The following is a 12065-nucleotide window of genomic DNA, read 5'->3' as shown; positions in this document are numbered from 1 at the left end:
AAAAAAAATAAAAACCCAATAAGTTTAGTTTTTCGAAATGATTTAAAAGGTTTAGTTTCTTATTGTTAACCAACAAATTTTGTCTCAGCTTAAAACTTAATTATCGCTCCAAAAGAGTTTAATTAACATGACTTTGCCTTTTTCTCGGCTTCTATGAGACCCTTGATCCCGGTGTGCATTTCCTTGATGATTTCGTACTCGGTGAGTCCCAACCTTCGCTGATTGGATATATCGTGCACTCCATCCTTGGCCTCCGAATGCTCTCCGGAGGTTCCTCTGATCTGCAGACGGTACCGCTCAGACAGCTCTTTAAGCTCCTCCGGATCGTTCATGAGCTTAGGCAGCTTAATGTGAACCGAGGCGCGAATGGAGGTGCCCAAATTGGTGGGACAGAAGGTAAGGAATCCCAGCCGTTCATCCCTGTTGAACTGGAGTTGCTTGCCGAGGGCCTCAACGCCGCCAACCATGCGATCGTAGACCTTGCCCAGATCGCCGCCCTTCTCCATCGAGATGATGCGAATGTGATCCTCCTCGTTGACCCAAACCACGAAATTCTTGGCATCATTGAGGTAGATGCCTCGACCAATGGGCCAAAAACGAGAAGCTCCGGCGGCTTCCAAGAAACGATCCCCCTCCTTGAACAGAAGGTGGTCATCGATGAGCTTCTGCTGGCTGCACTTATCCATTGTGGAAAGTGACTCGTAGCAACCTTTGTATTCCCCTTTAAGATTCTTCAGTGCCGCACAGATCTCGCTCTGCAGTTTATTGTAATCCTCTTCCGTTAGGCAGGGATTGAAGGGAAATCCTTTGAGGGCTCTACCACAGCGCACCCGCGTGGATACAATGAAGTTTCCATCGGGATCGAGGTTTTCAAAGTCCTTTCCCTTGCCAAAAGCAGTCTCCGGTTGTTTGTCCGTCTTCCGGAAGCACTTGTGGTAATCCTCGATGACGGGATCAAAGAGATCGGCGAACACCTTGTAGGCCTCCGGGTCTGGAGCATACAAGCCGACTCCAGAATCGTGGTTGCACAGTCCCGAACTGATGCAGTGCATCAAAGTGGAGTTGTAGGATGGCGTAGTCTGCGTCTTCAGCTTATCGAAGATCTCCTTGGTGAGATGTCTCCTCAGCAGGGATTTGGACTTGGAGTCGGCCAGCTTCTGGAAGTCGTCTTCCATTTGCTTCAGGAGATTCTTATCGACCTTTTTGCTGGCATGGCGAAAGGTGGCTAGAATCCAGCTGGTCAGAAATTTGAATTTTGGCCGGGTTTTTGAATTTAACAGCATTTTTGAAGTGTTTAGTGTCGAGTGTAGGTAACCAGGGTGACTATTGTCGAACTATTCCCTATATACCAAAGGTTTAAGAAAATGTACTAAAGGAAACCAAAAACATGTATTAAGCATCCAATAAAATTTGGTTAGTGGGTAGAAAACTTTGATTTAATTAATGTCTTTGTTTGGATAAATGTATGATACCGTGTATGTAAAAAACTGAAACCATATTATATAAATTTGTTTTAAAATTGATAAGCTACTTTGCTTAAATTCGTATATTTATTAAGTATGTTGATAAACTAAAGCAATGTGTTTTTCAGTCCCAGCACATTTCCAAAAGTACAATTTGTTGTTGAGTGTAATAATTTATCACAGTTTCAAACATCTGTAAGATTTACATACAATTCAGTGAGCTGTGTAGAAGTATTGTAGTCGTGTTGATTGCTGTGTAGAAAGTACGTTACTGTAAAGTAAAGTAAGTAATAAAGTAAATAAGGTAAGAGGCATATTAAGAAACGTGTTAAACCATATTTCTACAGCAAAGTTTTATAGAAAATAAAAATATATATAAATATTTCATACTTTAAAACATTTATTGCAATTAAAGCTCTTAATCTAATCTAAATCTCTGGAAATACTACATGTTAAAGGAACTTTCTATTAAAGGTAAGATAACTTTTTGAGCTGCTTGTCTGCCCAATAATTCTCAAGTTAAATTAATTTAGTAAAATTCAATTAAGGGCCTTCAATCAAGCTTAAAATATTAAAGCAAAGGTGTGTTAAATATTAAAACTATTAACTAGCCACCTCGACCTGTTCTTGTTCGCACAATTTAATTAAATGTTTGCAAGCCGTTGGCTCGTAAAACAGAGAATGCCAACATTTTTATAGCTTAAAGCTTAAATACCAAATCAAATATATTATAATTAGCAATAAAGAACAACAAAAGCTGGTGCGGCGACAACAACAACACGCTAACATGTGGCGCAAATAAAATTCAGATTTGAACGGCAACACCTTCTCAATAAAGCATCGTTATCCTCATTATCATTATCAACAGCTTTGACCGCAAACCGGATTTGAATTTTTTGGCATGGGTATTGGTATGGGCCAACCTACACATAAAAATTCATTAAGTATATTAAAACAAGCGCAAATTAGAAATGCAATACGTGAGCGAAGCCCATTTGCATTTTTATCTCATAATCTACAAATTTTGACGCTTTTTGCCACCGTTTTTTCGAAAAGAAGCCAGCCAGCAAATCAGCAAAAATAAACCTAGCATTTAAAAAACACTTCTAAAGCACAGACGCCGACAACATTTGATGTTTTTCTGGCCTCTTTTGTTTTTGGTGAAAACGTGCAAATCCCATAATTTAATTGTTTCAGCATTTCGGATGTAAATTTATTCGCCACCAAATCCAATCGAAGATGGGGAGAAACACAAAGCGCTAATACAAAACTAAGCCCAAATTAGTCAAAGCAGCTTGAGTCGCGGTTTCGTGTGGCCAGTGAATTATTTCGCGCTGATTCGGATTACATATGCATAATCTATGCAAAGGTTTCTATGAATGGAACTCAGATCGCCTCGATTTGCCTTTGAACTGACCGCCTTCGAAGAGAGTAGGTCGTCTTCTTGGTCGTCTGGCTAGATCTTGGGGCTCCATTTTCTAGATGCACTTAAAAACTTAATTAAAAATATTAAACACGAAATGTTTGGCGCCACCGTTTAGGAAGCGCTCAAAAGTGGACCGCACACATCCACGGCCGCTGAGTTATCAGCTCAATTATGCAAGCTGAAAGGCAGCCGCCGGCCCACAGACAGATTTGTCGCATTTGACACGATAATGCACACAAGGAGTGACCACACCAAAGTCTCTCCACCGGCATTTCCATCGGCATTGGCATCGGCATCGGCATCGTACTCGACTCGGAATCGGAATCGGTTTCTTGGCCAGCTCCCACTTCGTTTTGGCCCGGCCAATGGCCATAAAAGGTGCGATAAAACGAAAATTTCACAAGACGGCAGCCGCAACACCTGCACTAAAACAAATTGTTGGCAGATCAGCAATGCATTTTTTTTAAAAATATTTTCAGCTTCATGTATAAATTGTATGTCAAATATATCCCATTTTCCAATGCTCGGCAACATTAACTATTTTTAACCAATTAAAGAGGCATATCTCTAAACATTTGTTATAAAATTGTTTAACAATGCACGTTTAAATTTATTATTTTGATTTTTTCTACTTTTCCGATGGCTTGGTTAGTGTGATTCAAAACTTCACTTTCAGTAAATACAACTTTATTAAGTTTTAACATCAACAAAGTTGCAAATGAAAACAGAAATTTATTACTATTTTTATTTCAATTTTTTTTATTAGATATTTCTAATATGAAGGTCATGTAAATCCTTACTTAACAGTAGAAAGCGAATCAACACACATTAAGTTTTCTGTGTAGCCACCTCTGCGTCATAGGCTCTTTCGGAGGACGAGGATGGAGTCGCTGGGGAGTTGGGTCGGCAAAGACCAAACGGCCTGAAAGCCGTCAAATCGCTGCTCATAATGGACGCCTTATCTTTCGAGAATTGCTTTAACTACTACCGGAGTTGGATGCTTTCCAGATACGTGTGGCTCGAGAACCGACTGGTCACCATAATGGAGAGCATTAATTTGTCTTAGGCCCGCCGAAGCGGTCGCCAAACAACTTTTGGTCCAGGCTCCATAACCCCGCAAAAACCTGTAAAAACGGAAACGCTGAAGGTTGTCCCCCCGCACAAATAACTTTGCATTTTCTACGGTTTGGATGTCTATTTTGTTTATTTGACCAAAGACACTTAAAACGAATTAACAAAGTATATGATTGCAGCTTGGATCTTAAACGATCTTAGTAGTAGTACAGAGTAACTTATGAAGTATATGCACACGTTTCTCACTAATCACAACAGAAGATGACTTCAACTTAAACAGTTTTTCGATAGGATGTTTTAGTAAGCCAAAATAGCTGAAATGCTGAAGCTATTTCGCTTGGTAGAGGTTGAAGGTCGTGGTGATGTTGTGGGTGTGCTGGAGGTAACCGGTTGCGAGGCCACAGGACTCACAGGAGCAGAAGTTGGCACATAGGTTGAGGGATGCATTGGCAGAATCTGGGGAGCAACTCCTCCAAAATAGGCAGCCGCCAAGCTGGGCGGCAATCCTGGAGCTCCACTGGGTCCGTAACTCAAAGGATGTCGGTGATACGGGGACAAAGAAGGGGCAGCTGGATGAGCTCCATAATAAGCTGGTGATACGCTGCCTGTGGAGTCCTGCTCGAAGTCCTGGCGCTGTCGCTTTGCCTGCGGAGAGTCGCAGCTGCTCACACTGGAGCCATCGTCTTCCGATTCCAAGCTGGAGTTTCCACTGCTGTTCAGCTTCCTCTTGCAGCGGGACTGACCCGACTCGCGGAATCCCTTGGCGAAGGGATTGTTGTCGATCTTCAGTTTGGTAATGCGATCGTTCTGCAAGAATAAGAAAACAAATTAGTAAAAGAAGAGTAATAATGAATTATTGGTTCCAGGATTAAAGTCTAACCAAATATTTGAAAGGTAAAATTTCTATACTTTTTACAAACAAAATAAGAGTTACTTTTATTATATTTTAAAGAAATATCCTATCTTATTTAATTTTGTCAAGGTCTTAAAGTGTTGGCAATTTTTCGGTAAGGTTCAATTTAAAATTTGTTAAATGGTAAACTGATCTCTATTTTTTCTGTCTGCCAGACATTCAATCTTCGAGGCGTCAGTAAGTAGCCGTCGGCTGGGAAGCACTTGAAAAGTTCCACTGTGATCCTCGTCAGGATCATCTCAATCTCAAGTGGCAGGCGAGGCGACAAATTTGGAAATGCCTCAATTAGCCGACGACTCCCGCAGAGCCTTTGTCCCGCTTGGGACTCTGAATGGAAGGATGTTGTCGTTGAACCCACCTGATAGGCCGTGACAGCAACGAACTCCGTCTCCGGGAAAACGAACGCCTGCTGAGGAGCCCAGGGAAGCTGGGTGAGCTCGCTGCTGCGGATGATGTGCAGGCGTGGCTGGTACTTATGCATGCTGGCCAAAACAATCTGGAATGAAGAGTAATGATGCCTATAAGTAATCTATTTAGGGAATTCAGAAGGAATTTCCAAACTTACATGTCCGCTGCTGTCCAGCGTGTTGTTGGTCAGCTTGACCTTGTTGAAGAGCAGAGCCTGCGATTGCCAGTGGGCTCCTGTGGCCGGACTATCCGGATGCAGATACATTCGCTGGGGACTCTGGGGCTCGGCTCCGCCGGCCGGAACCCACTGCGATCCGGAGAACTTGTAGCGGCAGTCGCCGATGGGCACCATCTCGAGGAGGACGCAGTAGCTGGCCTCCTCCTCCAGTCCACTGAGAGAAACGCGCATCGAGGGGAACATGCGTCTGCAAGGAGGCGAAAAAGAATAGGACTTGATTAAGTGGCCTGCCACGAACTGCATATAAATCAAGGCAAAAGGAGGCGTCGCCGGGCATCTATCCTATTCTACTCTCTTGCCACATTGATTTGTGGCCACGGCTAACAAGTGTGTAATTATGGACCGAAAAGCGGGCAGCGGGGAGTCTGCATCGCAACGCATCGCATCGCATAGCATCGATTTAAAACGTAACGCAAACAAAACAATGTGCCACCGCCAGATGATTAATTGTGCGGCAAATCGGAGGATCGCTCCGAGAGCGGGGGAAATCTGGCGCCAAGCAATTAGACAAAATCTGGGAGTCGCCCTAACGGCTTCCAAGCGTCGAATGCATGTCTAATGAGGCGAGAAAGTGACTGCGATCGCGTATTAAAGCACACGGAAAATGTTAAGTGTAGGGGAACATATAATAAAATGTCTTAAAATGTTTTTATTGAGTAGAAAACAATTTTTTTAATTTTTTGGAATATTTTGTGTGCTTTAAAGCTTTGAAAAACAACTATTAGCAAACAAGAACTGTTCAAAGCGAATTTTTTTTATATATTTAAAAAAGAGATATTTATCTTTGAACTAAATAATTTTTGTAAATTGTAATTTCTTGTAAAGATATGACTTTTAATATATGTACAAGCATTTGCTGGCCCGTAAACTTTCTAATTTTTTCCCCGTGTACTTTGACAAGCTAAACTTCGAGCTCAGCTCATAATTATGTAAATTTGTCTCGGCTCCCGCTCGGTAGTCGCTGTTCGATAGTTCCCCTATCCGAGATATGAGCTCTGTCTGTAGGGTCTGATCGCCCCGGAGAAGGGTCACCCGACAGTTCGGGGCATTGTGGGCAAAGTGTGAAAAGCGCAGGTAGATCGGACCAAGCCCGATTGTCAACGCCGACAACCAACAACCGACAATCGACAACCGAGAACCGAAAGAAGAAAGATTTTTATGAGCGGTCCGGCGCCAGGGCGGCGTCTTCCTCTCGTCTTCTCCTCCTGCACTTGTTGTCACTCCGAGCGAGAAACTCCTGCTGCGTTTTGAATTATGGCCAGGCGCCACATTAGGCCCGGGAAAATCGAAAGGTACTCGGAACGGTTCAGGGATCGCGACTGGGATGGGAAAACTAGACCCTAAGACAGGAGCAAATATTTACATAGGCCGTGCGACGCACTTGACTCTTTGGAAAACGCGGGCAAACTATTGGCATAGGATAATGGGTTCGGGGAAACTCACCGGCCGCTCTTTGTGATGATCATCTCGGTGCCGATTTTATGGAACTGCTGCCACAGATCGTTGTTCTCCAACTTGGCCTCCACACCCGGCAAGGTGGGTCGGCTGGGCAGCATCATCTGCGGCGGCTGGTGGGGCATGTTGAACGGCAGCATCGATGGGAAGGGATCTGGAAGAAGCGGTTTGGTTGGTTCATTAGTTTCGCATGGGCTTTAGGGAGGTGGCTCCCGAAGAGAATCGTATTCCTGGGCTATTCAAATCATACTTGATAGGATCTGGCATTCCTAGAATTTTATTGTAAGTAAGTATCAAATGAAAGAAGCTCTTGCTTGAGCTTAATTTTAACTAATGGGTAATAAATATTTAAAAATGATATTAAATTAAATTTAACAATATAACAAAAGTTACAGAATCTTCGAAATTAGTTGGATAAGAAAAAAACAATCTCTAAAAGTCTTTAATACATAACTTAAAGAACACTGTTTAATGAAAACCATTTTTAATTTACATCAAACTTTTTATTCAATATTGAGAATAAGTATCCACAAAAATAGTATCAATTGTGATAAAACCAATACTCTCCCAAAAATTATCTCTCAATTGTATAACTTTTTTTATTAATCCTAAAACAAAACTTTAATGGAGAATAGGGAATGTAGTTCACTGATATTTTTGAACCCCTTTTACTAGTATTAAATTCCTATTTTGTAGCTCTAAAAAATCATAACGTATTTTGCCGACGGCACACGATCACCAGCCATTAACCTTATAGATAAAAACCCACCTGGAATCCGCTGCATGATCTGCTGGCGATAGATTTCGTGGGCCAGCTGCTGCTGCATCCGCATATCCATAAGCTCTTGCATGGAAAGCATTTTTGGTCACTTGCACGGGAGTCAAACACTTGGTAAAAACTATGGGTTCTGATATAATAACCGATTTGGTAGTCTGATCACTTCTTCACTCGCTCGTAAACTGAAGATGCGCTCTGAGGTTCTTTCACGCTCGACGTTTCGCAACGAACTGATCTCGAGTTGCTCCGCTCGAGTGCTAACTCGCTTTGGGTCGCAGCCAGTTTTTCCCGATCGGAGCTACCTGCTAAGTGGAAAACCGGTTCTCCGGAGCATCGAATGTGATTGGCCGACTGGCGACGCCTACGCTATGGCACTAGGTTTGTCCCGCTCTGGCGGAGATCGGTGGATCGCCATTTTGCGATCGGAGGGAGCGGGAAAATCGAGCTGCGTAGAAGACGAGTGGCGAAGTTAACGCTTAGCCCTGTTGATTTTCATCAGCCGCAGTGTTTTTCTGCGCCACTGCCTCCTCGCCTTTATTCCTGTCTCCCTCTCGATCACTGTCAGATGTACGTATATATATATATACAGCGGATTGTGGATATGGCGTTGCCTGTAATTCAGAAGTGAGATTTTCCACAGCGCGCCTGTCTGCTGTCTTCAGCTGCCTTTTCTTCTGGTTTTTTTCTTCTTTTTGGTGTGTGTTAGTTTTGTTTTTTTTTTTTTTGGCGCTGTCGGAAAATGTCCATTGCCATTTCCATTGCAGCCGTCTTCCGTTTGGGCCTGTATCTCGTTCCCTTTTACCTTCCCCCGTGTAATTAGCCGGGGTTCCTATCTTCAACATTTGTCTGCCGTTTCTTGGGTATTTATGTACTTTGGCTGCAGACAGGTGAAACATAAATTTTGTTGGCTTTGTTAATTGCCCGTTTTGGAATTTCGATATGCCCTCGCTATTGATTTGCCACTCGATGCGTTGAACTAACCCAAAAAAAAAAAAAAAAAAAAAAATAAAGAAGGAGAACCTTAAGTTGCCCATAGTTTTTGGGTCTGGCTCGAGGGCCTATTGATTAGTGCTTGTCAGCATTGGAAATTGCTGACTTGAGTGCCTGCGGTGGAGGTGGATTTAAATTCACATTCCAACGCCCAAAGGAAGTATTTTAATTGCCATTTAATGAGCTATTGATCATTAAGAATGCATAGTAATGAGTCATACTTTTCCGTTGTCTTAATTATCTAAGTGTTTCGAGAAATCTTCTTAATATTAACGTTCTCTGTTATCTTTATGGGCATATAATCTCAAAGAATTCAATTTAAATTAAAATCCTTTTTTTGGGAGGTCCCCATTTAACAAGTTTAAATTGAAGACAACCATGGAAAAAATTAGAATGACTCAAAAACGTTAGGTATTATAAAAAATTTCAGTTTTTAAAAACTATTTAAAGAAGTTTTTAATTATAATATAATTATAAGTGAGTTCAATAATTGTAATTCACTTTAATTATAATATAAAAATAATCCAAGTTATGTATAACAATTTAATTCATTGCTAAATTTTTTTGTTTTGAAACTCGTGGTTATTATTTTTAGGCATAAAAGTTAGCTCTTTTTTTGACATTGATCTTGAAACCAATTTGTGTCTCAAGTGCATCCCAGCAGACATGATCTGACTAACGAAAAGAACAATCTAGAGCCAGACATGCATTTATTTATCTTACTCTTCGCCTGCAAAATAATTTCAGGCTTGAGTTCACCTCCAGTCGACTAGAAAGAAAGTCAGTGTCGAAGAGGAGCCTTCATTAAATTAGCATTTCGCTGTCGTTTGGCACGTTCTTCTAAATACTGTCGCATTATGTCTCCGGATCTTCGGACGAGACGGCATATCGCCGGTTCCCAGCCAGCTGATGAGGTTGATGATGACTTCTCGGCGCCAGAGAATCGTAAAATATTTTTATACAAATATCGTAGCAGTTGGAACAAAAGATTGGATTCGGAATTGTAACGCTTCACGCCTGCCCAAAAACACCGACAAAGAGATGTCACACAAAAAGGCCGGTAGTCGCAGCTGGGGATGCAAGTAGATGTCTTCTCAGATATTAAACTAACCCCTGGATAACTCAGGTGTAATTGCGTCATGCGGGTGCAGGGTAAACTAGATCGAAGTAACCATAATCGAGACAGAGACACATAAGTTGACGCGACATCGGCACAGCCCACAAAACGACCGCGCTCCTTGGAGAGTCCTTCGAGGACTCTGAGGATTCCCAGGACAGGTCGTTTTGCGGTGTGTCCTCGCTGGGTGTGAAGTGTCCCGTGGGCGGCATCCTCAGTTGCTTGAGATGTTGCCCTCGAAGGAGAAGTACTGAAGTACCTGAGTCGTCGTCTGTCGCCAATTGAAGTAATAATTTTCTATTGTCCTTGCGAGGCGCCTTCCTCAAAGCAAGGACTTCAGACGCGACAAGTGACTGAGTTTGGTTCGCTCTCAAGTATTTCTTGGCGCCAGACAAACGAAGTTCCCGGGTCCAGAGGACATTTCCCTTTTGAGTCCGCTATCTGCCGCCCTGGATCTGCAGATGCTGAACGGTAGCCGGTCAAACTGCCAGCGAGGTTGACAACGACATATGTTCGCTGGGAGTCGGATAAGATTGGACCAATGTAGATTACCCCCGAGGGTCTGGGCTTCCATATACCGGTGGACGGAAGCTCCCGTCCAACCCACACAATCGGCGGTAATTAACATATAACCCCGCGATCGAAATGACCAGCCATATTCATATATTAAAAGACCATCAGCTTATAAATGCCCATAATCAATGGGGGACGAGTAACATATCCCCCCGGTTCGACAGATCAATAAATCATGGACAACCGTAATTAACCAGCTCGCAGGCATCGAAACCCGTGTGTCACCTGCCCCGAAGAAGATCTCGGCGATCGTGAGCTGCCAAAACTACAAGTTACACATAATTTAACCAAGACAAAGGCTGCACGGCGGAGAGGCAAATGTCATAAAATAATATAAATGATATAAACGACACTGTCTGCGCCTAATAAGCATGGGGCGTGGCCCAAAACCGATACCAATCCAGAGCCCAGAGCCGAGAGTCCAAATCCTGGGAAAACATCATGGGCATAAAGATGCAAGCTACGCGATAAAGTTAGCTGCTTAGGCGCCTGCAACTAAATGCTAAACGAGTTAACCCGCTGATAGAGATCTCCTTCTCTGTTTTTTTTACCCCAGCTTCTTTTTTCCTGGGTTTTTTTGGTAGATACTAAGCCGCTGCTCAAGGTGCGTCGAGAACATCATTAAGGCAGGAGGGAGCACTAAGAAAAAAGCGGTAGTGATTTCATAAAAATATTACAGGTGCTTCGTATGTTCCACAATCTAAAAATCACATATGAATAGTAAAGATAAAAATATGAAAAGTAAAGATAAACATAATAAATTGGTATCCAATTATTGTTTTTAAATAATCCATATATTTGGTTTTTTTTATAAAAGGAAGAAATATAATAATTAAAAGAAAAATGAATTACATTATGATAACAACTTATGTTTCTTATGTTTTTAATCTTCCTCATTTATTGCTTATTATTCGAATTGTTTCAATATTTAATTAGAATAAGATAACAAAAGCAAATGAATTACATTATGATAACAACTAGTTCAACTTCTTATGTTTATAATCCTTCTCAATTAACTATGAATTGAATACTTACGTTTGATAAACTTATTTTATAACTATTTATATATTTTCTTAAATAATCATTTGTTACATTTCCTAATCCATTTTTTTCCCAGTGCATAAGTACATAACTCCGAGACTTGAGACCACAAGCAACGATGATTTAATTTTCCAACACGCTTTCTACCACGCCAGCATATATCGCATATAGCATCATGCAGCATCTTTGGATCCGATGTTTCGGGTTTGGCCGTTTGGTTACTTATTTTTGAGGCATTTCTGGGATGATCGATGGCCTGTCGTTGAGATGATCACTTTCTGCGGCTGCCTAGCGGCTACTAGTTGAGATACTTAACGACGACCCGAGAGGGCGCCATCGGGCCTTATAATTTGTTAAGACGTTTGGGCGATCGACCGATCGATCGATCGATAGATCGTTGGATGGATTGATTGACCCTTTCTCTGCATAATATTTATATGTACGAGTATATTTCTCACGGCGAGAGCTGGATGCCTAGATGCCTTGTGGCGCCCGCAAGTGATTTGGGGGACAGGCTTCTTTTCGGGCTACCGACCATCGGTGGCGGTCATCTGGAGTGGAGACGCCATCATCGCCTTATCAGCGACTC

General features: G+C 42.1%; 2 protein-coding genes across 2 annotated transcripts; both read right to left on the bottom strand.

The window, feature by feature from the left end:
- Positions 1-23: 23 nt before the first annotated feature.
- Positions 24-1373, bottom strand: LOC108093787 (arginine kinase). Its single transcript, XM_017194070.2, has one exon. It carries the CDS (start codon positions 1281-1283, stop codon positions 123-125), a length of 1161 nt encoding a protein of 386 aa, XP_017049559.1. The 5' UTR covers positions 1284-1373; the 3' UTR covers positions 24-122.
- A 2701-nt stretch (positions 1374-4074) lies between these two features.
- On the bottom strand, positions 4075-8009 carry LOC108093667 (T-box transcription factor TBX6). Its single transcript, XM_017193849.2, has 5 exons — positions 7747-8009; positions 6966-7131; positions 5442-5709; positions 5235-5372; positions 4075-4770 (listed from the first exon to the last, which is right to left on the bottom strand). The coding sequence occupies exons 1-5, from the start codon at positions 7835-7837 to the stop codon at positions 4261-4263; spliced, it is 1173 nt and encodes a 390-aa protein (XP_017049338.1). The 5' UTR covers positions 7838-8009; the 3' UTR covers positions 4075-4260.
- Positions 8010-12065: the final 4056 nt, after the last annotated feature.

The sequence above is a fragment of the Drosophila ficusphila genome, unplaced genomic scaffold, assembly GCF_018152265.1.
Source record: "Drosophila ficusphila isolate 14025-0441.05 unplaced genomic scaffold, ASM1815226v1 contig_106, whole genome shotgun sequence".
Taxonomy (NCBI): Eukaryota; Metazoa; Arthropoda; class Insecta; order Diptera; family Drosophilidae; genus Drosophila; species Drosophila ficusphila.
This window is presented reverse-complemented; position numbering and strand designations above follow the sequence as displayed.

Excerpts from the sequence above, each read along its gene's own strand:
- LOC108093667 (XM_017193849.2), bottom strand. The coding sequence starts at position 7,837 with ATGCTTTCCATGCAAGAGCTTATGGATATGCGGATGCAGCAGCAGCTG. Across the intron at positions 5,373-5,441 it reads CGCTGGACAGCAGCGGACAT|ATTGTTTTGGCCAGCATGCA; the intron begins GTAAGTTTGGAA and ends TCTTCATTCCAG. Across the intron at positions 4,771-5,234 it reads TTGCTGTCACGGCCTATCAG|AACGATCGCATTACCAAACT; the intron begins GTGGGTTCAACG and ends TTATTCTTGCAG.
- LOC108093787 (XM_017194070.2), bottom strand. The coding sequence starts at position 1,283 with ATGCTGTTAAATTCAAAAACCCGGCCAAAATTCAAATTTCTGACCAGC.